This window comes from Diplotaxodon limnothrissa, linkage group LG10, assembly GCF_057381915.1.
Source record: "Diplotaxodon limnothrissa isolate DT_005_m linkage group LG10, D_limnothrissa_male_GT1.1, whole genome shotgun sequence".
Classification (NCBI taxonomy): domain Eukaryota; kingdom Metazoa; phylum Chordata; class Actinopteri; order Cichliformes; family Cichlidae; genus Diplotaxodon; species Diplotaxodon limnothrissa.
The window spans coordinates 35,051,206-35,060,976 of NC_140605.1; the positions used below are offsets into that span (position 1 = coordinate 35,051,206).

General features: G+C 46.2%; 1 protein-coding gene across 1 annotated transcript; it reads right to left on the reverse strand.

The window, feature by feature from the left end:
* Positions 1-1,749: 1,749 nt before the first annotated feature.
* Positions 1,750-9,243, reverse strand: serpinf1 (serpin peptidase inhibitor, clade F (alpha-2 antiplasmin, pigment epithelium derived factor), member 1). Its single transcript, XM_085364757.1, has 8 exons — positions 8,883-9,243; positions 6,682-6,742; positions 5,670-5,865; positions 5,127-5,282; positions 4,218-4,421; positions 3,651-3,790; positions 2,755-2,965; positions 1,750-2,591 (listed from the first exon to the last, which is right to left on the reverse strand). Exons 2-8 carry the CDS (start codon positions 6,739-6,741, stop codon positions 2,344-2,346), a joined length of 1,215 nt encoding a protein of 404 aa, XP_085220883.1. The 5' UTR covers position 6,742; positions 8,883-9,243; the 3' UTR covers positions 1,750-2,343.
* Positions 9,244-9,771: the final 528 nt, after the last annotated feature.

The window sequence follows — 9,771 nt, forward strand, 5'->3', positions numbered from 1 at the left end:
ACCACTGAAAGAAATGGTTCTTCAAAGAACCATTGTTTGAAAGGTTCTTTGTGGCACCAAAAAAGGTTCTTCTATGGCATCAGTCTAAAGAACCACTTTTGGTTCCAGTTGGCACCTTTATTTATTTATTTATTTATTTATTTATTATTTTGTTCAGTTTACGAGTGATTTCAGCCTCATCTTCACTCAGATATTTACATCATCTCCAAGAGCCAACTGTGAAACACAATTTTCATTACTGTGACTGATGAATGATCGGCATGCTCTGTTTAAAGCTTTACACTGATCAGGCTGATTTAAGCTGATTGTGCAGTAACGTGCAGCGAATGTTCATAGACTGACCGACAGTCTGACAGCATCACTGCCCACAGACTCTCAGAGTTACAGAGACTCCAGCTTTGATTCTGATGATAAATCTGTGATAAAATCATCGTCTCTGTCTTTATATTGATGACTGAATGCAAAAGCGCAAAAACCAGCAAACTAATATTGAATGGTGACAGACACAAAACAGAACAAAGTCTTGTCTATTTGCAGCACTTTTCTTGTGCTATGAACACCAGGCCAGAGCTTCATGGTCTGCAAAGTGAGGTCGGTGCTGAAAAATGTGGCCAGTAGAGGGCGTCTCCTCTTGTCCTGGTGTCTGCGAGTAAATGAGCCTGCTGCTTGCTCGACCTTTGAGACTTTTATTAGTATAGCAGTAAACATGATCTCAGCTAAGTTTAGTCAGTGAATCGTGATCTCATTTGGAGCCAAAATGAGATGTTGTAAATGAGAAACAAACAAAACACACGTGCTCAGGTTCATTGTCGTGTTTACTTCTTTTTAACAGAAATGACAATATTTGATTTTATAAAAAAAGAATCTTTTGAGTATCTTGGGTGTGTTTGTGTATCCGCCGAGATCAACGTGATCACGTTTCAACATGAAAAATAATCAGAATCAGACATCTGCCAAACACCTGAAGTCCCTCCTAGGACCTGCTAAGAGTGTGTGTGCGTGTGCGTCTGTGTGTGTGTGTGCGTGCGTCTGTGTGTGTGTATATCTGTGTGTGTGCGTGCGTCTGTGTGTGTATGTCTGTGTGTGTGTGTGTGTGCGTCTGTGTGTGTGTGTGTGTGTGTGTGTGCGCGTGTGCGTCTGTGTGTGTGTGTATATCTGTGTGTGTGCGTGTGTGTGTGTGCGTGTGTGTGTGCGCGTCTGTGTGTGTGTGTGCGTGTGCGTCTGTGTGTGTGCGTCTGTGTGTGTGTATATCTGTGTGTGTGCGTGTGTCTGTGTGTGTGCGCGTCTGTGTGTGTGTGTGTGTGCGTGTGTGTGTGTGTGCGTCTGTGTGTGTATGTCTGTGTGTGTGTGTGTGTGTGTGTGTGCGTCTGTGTGTGTGTGTGCGTCTGTGTGTGTGTGTGCGCGTGTGTGTGTGTGTGTGTGTGTGTGTGCGTCTGTGTGTGTGTGTGTGCGTGTGTGTGTGTGTGTGTGTGCGTCTGTGTGTGTGTGTGTGTGTGTGTGTGTGCGTCTGTGCGTCTGTGTGTGTGTGTGTGTGTGTGTGTGTCTGTGTGTGCGTGTGCGTCTGTGTGTGTGTGTGTGTGTGCGCGTGTATGTCTGTGTGTGTGTGTGCGTCTGTGTGTGTGTGTGCGTCTGTGTGTGTGTGTGTGTGTGTGTGTGTGCGTCTGTGCGTCTGTGTGTGTGTGTGCGTGTGCGTCTGTGTGTGTGTGTGTGTGTGTGTGTGTGTGTGTGTGTGTGTGTGTGTGCGTCTGTGCGTCTGTGTGTGTGTGTGTGTGTGTGTCTGTGTGTGCGTGTGCGTCTGTGTGTGTGTGTGTGTGTGTGTGTGCGCGTCTGTGTGTGTGTGTGTGCGTCTGTGTGTGTGTGTGCGTCTGTGTGTGTGCGTCTGTGTGTGTGTATGTCTGTGTCTGTGTGTGTGTGTGCGTCTGTGTGTGTGTGTGCGTCTGTGTGTGTGTGTGCGTCTGTGTGTGTGTATATCTGTGTCTGTGTGTGTGTGTATATCTGTGTCTGTGTGTGTGTGTGTGCGCGCGTCTGTGTGTGTGTGTGCGTCTGTGTGTGTGTGTGCGTCTGTGTGTGTGCGTGCGTCTGTGTGTGTGCGTCTGTGTGTGTGTATATCTGTGTCTGTGTGTGTGTGTATATCTGTGTCTGTGTGTGTGTGTGTGTGTGTGTGTGTGCGCGCACAGCTGCCTCTGTGGGGACCAATGTGAGTTTTAGGTCTTTAGAGTGAGGGCGTTTTCAAACTTTTAAAGGGCTGTTTCAGAGTTAAGTCTAGGTTTTGGACATAAGTTCTGAAACAGTCTGCCAATGGCGGTCCCCGTGAAGACAGGTGTGCAAAAGTGTGTGTGCACTTTATATCGACAGGCTTTTGGGGTTGACCACCCGGCCGATAAAGAGCAGCGCCCCTGAGGTTTCATCCCGGATCAGGTAGAGGAAGGGGCGGTCCACTCGGTATGTCAGGTGGCTTGGCGTTGTGTCGCTCGGGTACTGATTCCCCTCCGGCGCCGTCTCCATCGTGACCTTGTGATTGACAGAAATAAGTTTGGCAGCCTGAGTGGAGATTTTCTCCAGCTCCGGGTTGTCTAGCCATTCAGAGAGACCTGCCGAGAGGGAGAGGAGGACGACCATGTTAATCAATCAGCAGAAAAAGCCTACACTACTACTTTTTTTTTTCCTGAATGGACAGTTCGGCATTGATATATAAATACTAGTATGCTCCTATATTAGAACCCTCGAGTAAAAAACGTGGTGGATGAAACTGACCAAGGTCGCCGAGCAGCGGCAGCAGGTCTGTGGAGTAGCTGAGCTTCAGGACGGGCAGAGTAATGGACACTTTGGCAGGAAGTAGCGTCATGGAGAGGTCCTGGACAAACTCAGAGGTCAGACTCTCCTCCACAAGGGTCATGTTGGAGGTCACATCCTCGGGCAAGAAGATGAACATGCTGACATCGTCCTGCATCTGGATCTGAGCGATCTGAACGAGGAGAAAAACATGAAGAAATGTGCTGCAGTTACGCTACTGTAGCCATCGTTCGGAGACAGCTGCCGTGAATTCTTGTTTGATTTTATTTTTAAACTTAATAAGAAATGTCTGTCAAAGACCTGATAAAACTATTTTAGTCATTTAGCTCTATCCACTTCTATTCATTAAGTATAAGCTCATTAGTGCCCCCTACTGCATCTACGGCTGAACTGCAGAACTATTTTTGTACAATGGGATGAATGAAAGGAAGTAGAATGGCTCTGTTAGATCTGCTCTGCCATCATCGGGAGCTCAGCAGCGTTTTCCTCTCTGCCTTTGTTTTTAGTAATAAATATCAACCCTGTATCATTTTTTCCTTCGTAAAAAATGGGATTCTTTTGCATTATCAGTAAAGTCCATTTAAATTTGTATAAATGTCCTTGGGCAAGACACTTCACCCGTTGCCTACTGGTGGTGGTCAGAGGGCCCGGTGGCGCCAGTGTCCGGCAGCCTCGCCTCTGTCAGTGCGCCCCAGGGTGGCTGTGGCTACATGTAGCTGCCATCACCAGTGTGTGAATGTGTGTGTGAATGGGTGGATGACTGGCTATGTAAAGCGCTATATAAATACAGGCCATTTACCATTTAAATGAAACTGGATAATAACCTGCTTCCGTTTAAAGCTATTCATCACGCTCACCGTGCAGCCTAAGTCCGAGTCAACCCCCATCTTCACTGGGTAGTTATCCTGTTGCATCATGGGAACGCGCACAGGTGCTGCGCCATCCACCTGAAAGTTTTCCAGCCCTCCACTCTGAGCGAACCGAGTCGTCCACTTCCCTGTTAGGACAGGAAACTAACCCATTATTCATCATGGCTGAAACTTACTTTGAGGATCAGTCACTTGTCAGAACCTGTTCATGGTTTCAGTGGCAGAGGACATGGATACACAACCATACACTTTGAATTTGTTTCATCTTTTCCAAGATTCGCTAAACAGATAAAGGTCACTTTGTAGCAGCGATCGGTCTATAGTCAGCTCTCTGAGTTAGTCTCATTCCTAAAAACTTTAGTCAGGTGCCCCAAAGTTCAGGTGCGTTGAGCCGATCACTTCACCTACACATAAACCCATACACGAGCATTTTGGAAAAAACTCTTACAGTTATCTGATAAGTAATATTGATCACTGAATCACCGTATGGATTTTATTTATATGATAATTCTAACTAATTCGTAGATATCTGTGTCTGCAGAGCTGAAGACGTACCTTTAAAGTAGGCGGCGCTCACAATGCTCATGCCGGCGGCACGAGGGAGGGGCTTGGTCAGAAAGCGCTGTACCTTCCCGCCCGTCTGCTGAGACACCCAATCGTTGATTTCTTTCACATCTTTGGATCCTCCCAGCAGCGCCTTGGGGCGAACTCCATACTGCTGCTCCACAAGACCAAAGAACTCCTGCTTCAAACGAAGTCCTGACAACATGAGAGAACATTAGGATCTCACAGTAAAGACTCAAACACAGAGACAGCGAGCAACCACCAGTTCCACCTGGCTCCTTTACTCCAGCTCACCTCTGTAAACAAGTTCATGAAGAGTTTATTGTCTCAGTCACAAATTTCAGTCCAAACATTTCAAACATTAAATTACGGTGTAAGATAAGGTGAAGGTGCTTAGCTCACTTGGCTGCATCTGATGAAACTGCAATGTCTTCTTAACAACTAAACACCAAAATCCTTTTTAGGCTTCTGATGGTTTTATTGCTCACGTTGACTTTTTCTCCTCACATTTCTACCAGAAGGTTGAAACACAACTGAGCCAAACACATTTTTTTTCTATGGTCATCGGGTCCGGCTCACGCACCAGACGCTGCCCCTCAGCGGGCTTCCAGAAGAAAGCCAACCAGAAATGTTGGGTTTAATGGATAAGGTCCCTAAAGAGGCAGTACAGGACTACAACTGCACCTTTCATTGGCCTTTTTGAAGTTTCTGTGTAACACATCAAATAAATAAGACCTTTTGTTTTTATAAATCATGCTAAGCTCCTTCGGAGGAGTAGGAATGAAAACTTGACGCAGGACATAGAAAAGAAATGAGCTGAATTTGTGTTCTGTTGTTTTGGTTTAGCTGCAAAGTCACAGCTGATGTTTAGACTCCATCTCAACCCCAACGTGAACTCACGTCTCGCCAGGTACAGGCGTGCAGCGGTACTCAGGCCTTTCCCCGCCGTCCTGACTGAGGCCAGCATGTCCTTCAGGGTGTTGTGGAGCTGAGGGTCCTGCAGGGTGTGGTACCTCAGGGCCCTGTACAGCTGCCTCTGAGCATGCTCAGATCCTCCTAGAGGGACAGGAGGGCTTGTGTTAAGGTCACAAACCTCTGACACAACTGTTTTATTCACTAGAGAAACAGACGTGGGCATCACTTTTACTGTAAGAATGTCTCTGTTTTTAAATTAATATTCTCCACTAAGGCCCTTGTGTCCACCTCCTCCACACGGTGGCGCTGTTGTACAATCTTAGCTTAGTTGAAAGTGAACAGAGGAAAACTAATTGTGGAAGTACGAAAACAGACAGAAGTAGAAAAAACAAAACTGGTCCCGTGACACTGACGGTGTTTTTGGGAGCAGCAAACAGAATGACCTTGAGCCAGTCTGGCCTCTGAGCTCGTACCAACACTAAAGCCGAAGCTCAGGTTTGGACTAAGTTTGTGTGTTTGTGTCTTCACCCATGGACAGCTGAGTCAGCGCCTCGGACACGCTGAGCGGGGACAGGAAGACGTTGGTGGAAGCGTCGCGGCTCGCCAGGATGCGGAAAAGGTTGTAACCGAAGTCGGAGGTGGCAGCACCCATCTTTGTAGTCGGAGTCGTGAAGAGCTCCATGTGTTCCTCCTCTCCGGCTGCCTCCTCGCCGCCGGTGTCAGACTGCAACGGACCAATGATGGAAAGATTTCATGATTAACTGAACTTTTAAAACTTCGTGCCACCGGTAACTCTCAGACAGACAGGGCTCCTCTGAAGCAAACATCATGTGGATGGCAGCAAATGTTGCTCATAAACCCGTGAAGCTCTTTTTGAACTGAGGGTGGTCTCAGCCTGTGCAGCCACCTCTGGAAAAACCCAGAAACCATTCTAATGTTTGTCAAACCACGTCTTCATTGATCTACCCTGAAGCGTCAAAGCTCGTCCTTGAGGGCATGGTGAGGTGGTATTTTTACACACAGTCACATCACTAAATTACCTCATCAGCTCTGAGATTTTCCACCAATGTTTCATCTTCGTGTTGTTGATGTCGCAGCTTTTTAAGGCATGTTGCTGCCATCAAATTCAAACATGTTTTAAAATTCAAAGTCCGAGCCACAGACTGATTAAAGATGGATGTAGCTTCCAGTAAAGGTATCTGAAATCTGCGCTCTTTCTAAAGGCCACCAGGGGGCGACTGTCTGCAGAGGGACTGCGCTGCAGAGACGTCTGACACTTTATGGGCGCGTTCGCTCATTTTAAGTCTGTCTCGTGGTTTAGATTAGTTAGCCAATCAGTGTGCGGCTTTACAGTGAGAATAGGAGAGAGCGAAGACGCTCACCTCGAGGCTTCATAAATCAAACCAGTGGGTGGGGTGACGTTGGATACATCCATCTTTTTTACTGTCTGTGGCTCCAGCGTTTTGGCTCTGGGGATGTAAATTACATAACTGAGGAAGCAGAAGAATAGAAAATATGTGCAGATGGCAGATGTTGATACCTGAGCGTCACAGAAGCTCAGCACGACTCCAAACAGCAGCAGGAAAGTCGTTCCCTTCATCCTGAAATCCAAACAAAAGGAAACAAGTTTTCACACATTTCCTCAAACAGTGAAGGAAATGAACCATATTTCATCACACAGCTGTTGTTCCTCAGGCAGGGATACCCTCTGCGCCAAACCAAACGCCCCTAATTTCTCCATAAGTGCAAAGAAAGGCTGAGCCAAACCAAGTCCAGAGGACGAGTACAGAAAACAAGTTCAGCCGCCACAGAGGCTACAGAGACGAAATTATCCAAAACAAAGACACAATTCAAAGACAAAGATTAGAGTCAGAGCCAGAAAACCTCCGAGCTGTGGAAACTCTGTGAAGTTTATAGCAGGTTATGTAACAAACTCTGAGCTGCTCATCGGGACACAAATCATGATCTCAGGTCTGAGCTCAGCGTTCATGAAAGAGTAAGTCTGACACACACAACCCCGTTCAGCTGTCTTAGTGAGGACCTTCAGTGACATAATGCTTTCTCTAGCCCCTGACCCTAAACCTGACCATAACCTAATTGTAACCCTGACACTAAAACCACATTTTGAGCCTCAAAAAGGCTTCAAACTTGTGAGGACCGGTGTGTGCGTGTCCTCACAAGTGACTGTTGGTTCTCACAAGTATAGTAGGATGCAGATTTTGGTCCTCACAAAGATAGCTAGACAGGAACACACACACACACGGCCTGCTTTGTTCCACACACATCTGGACCTGGTGCTCGAGCTTTTACATAAACAGAGGTCTGTCATTTGAACCTAAAACCACACACACACACACACACACCCACAAACCACAGGCCTGATGGAAAACCCAGATGCTTTCTTCTTCTTTAACCTCCTGATCGTCGCAGTGTGTCTCATCTTTTCTTTCCTACAGCTTCATAAACTCAGAGATAACATGTCGTCAGTTAGATCGTTTAAACGTTTATGAGAGAAATAAAAAAATCTTTCAGATCATCTCAAACTGGTTTCTTGGAGATGTGAGACAGGGAGTGACAGGAAGCTCGAGCCCGTGAGTCCGAGGTCAGGGTTAATGAAAACTGCAGCAGAGATCTCCAAAAGTTGATTCTTCATCTGGACGTAGCGCTTTGTGGGAGATCTTATACACAGGACATTTGCATGATGACTGAAACCAGCCCACTGAAGGAGGTCAGGTCAGAGTTTGTTACATAACCTGTGAGGTCAGGGCTGGTTTCAGTCATCATGCAAATGTCCTGTGTATAAGATCTCCCACAAAGCGCTACGTCCAGATGAAGAATCAACTTTTGGAGATTTACTTTCCTGGATGATTGAGATGCATCAAAATGCAGCAGCACTGAGGGCTGGGTGAGCTGTACCTAATGATTTGTCCCTTTAGTGCGTGGATAAGAATACCTGCGCACGCGCCCCGAGATACACAACAGTGTTTCTGCAGAACGACACACGTCAGTGTAAACGAGTGCAGAGAGGTGACGTCGTTGACGTCTCATCCTGGACTACTGTGTGTGTGTGTGTGTGTGTGTGTGTGTGTGTGTGTGTGTGTGTGTGCTCGCGCGCTAATCCCCCCGCCCCTGCAGACCAGCTGACTCAGCGCGCTCCCGTTCCTGCACTGACTTGTCTCCGGTCCTCACTGGAAAGTTTCTTCATTGGCTGTTTGTGAACTCTTTGATATCACATCAGGGATTTTTAAAGTCCAGGTCACTAACCTGAATATATTCCACAGTGAAATGTTTTTCTTGGCACGAAATTCTTTACAACCCCAAATATCTTCAAACCTGCAAACTTATTAAAAATCATCCGTTTTATCCGAACAATGAGAATTTAGAAAAATTAAAAATGTCCTTACAGACCGAAGCTGATGATCGTTTACTTGGTTTTAGTGACTCTGACCTGCTGCTCTTATATAACCTGCTGAGTGGAAAAGCCCAGACTGGCTGCTGAACAGGAGGAAAAACGCAGCGTGTCTGAGAAACAGCAAGTTTTTCACAAAGTCTGAATCAAAGCGCTTTGAATTCTGCAGAAAACCTCCCTGTGCTTCATGTCTGAGCTGCGCTGCTACGAATACGTCCAAGTTTTACACTTTTTATTCCAGCTGGCGCAAATAAAACGATGCAAAAAAAAAAAAGTTCAAATGTGTGCGTAAAAAGCGCAGAAATGCATCTAGTGCAGCGAGAGTCACTCACCTCTCTGCTCCACGTCGATCAGCGTCCCTGCCAGCTCAGAAAGTGAGTCTTCCACCCCGCTGACGCCTCTTGTCTCGGCACCCTCAGCAGCGCGCATCCAGCTGCTGCCAGCAGAGGCAGCGGGAGCGCGCACAGATCCAGAAAAAAACGAAGCTTAAAAAATTCTGGTATTTAATAAAAAGTGTAAGCACCTTAAAATAACTGAAGTTTTGAGAGAACACAAAGAAACAACAGCTCAGGAGTGTTTCAGAGAAATCAGCTGACGCGAAGCAAAGACTGTAGATGAAAGATGTATGTGATCATGTGACACCACCCGATGGTTTCTGGCCTCCACACGTCTCTGTGCACGTTCTTGTGCCTGTTTGTGGTCCAAGTGCTGTTCAAACACAAAGTTTGCATCTACATAAAAAAAACCTGGAGGTGTTCATGCTCCGCCCCTTTTACCCAGAGTGCATTTGAATCAAAAGAATGAAAACTGTCAGTTATATTATCTGAACACTGCTGTCGTCCAGGATGTGACATATCTCCACCACTGTTTTTAAGTTAAGATAAGATAACCTTTATTAATCCCACACGTGGGAACTTTATTTGGAGATGTGAGGTCCTGCTAGCAGATAAAAATCTGTCATCTGTTCCTGATCAAACCCTCAAACTTTGGTTAAAGCACCTTCTTGACCTGTGACTGATCTGGCTGTCTTTATTCTACTACATGTCCCACTGTTGTTTTATTTTGGTTTATTAAATTCATTGTTTCTGCACAGTGCTGCTGAGCGCCTGAAGGTCATGGGCAGCCAGTGATTTTCAGCCTCATCCTGTGCGTAAAGAGATTTCTCCAGATTGTTCAAATCTTTCGATGATATAATATACTCTGATCAGATGTTCAGTTTTC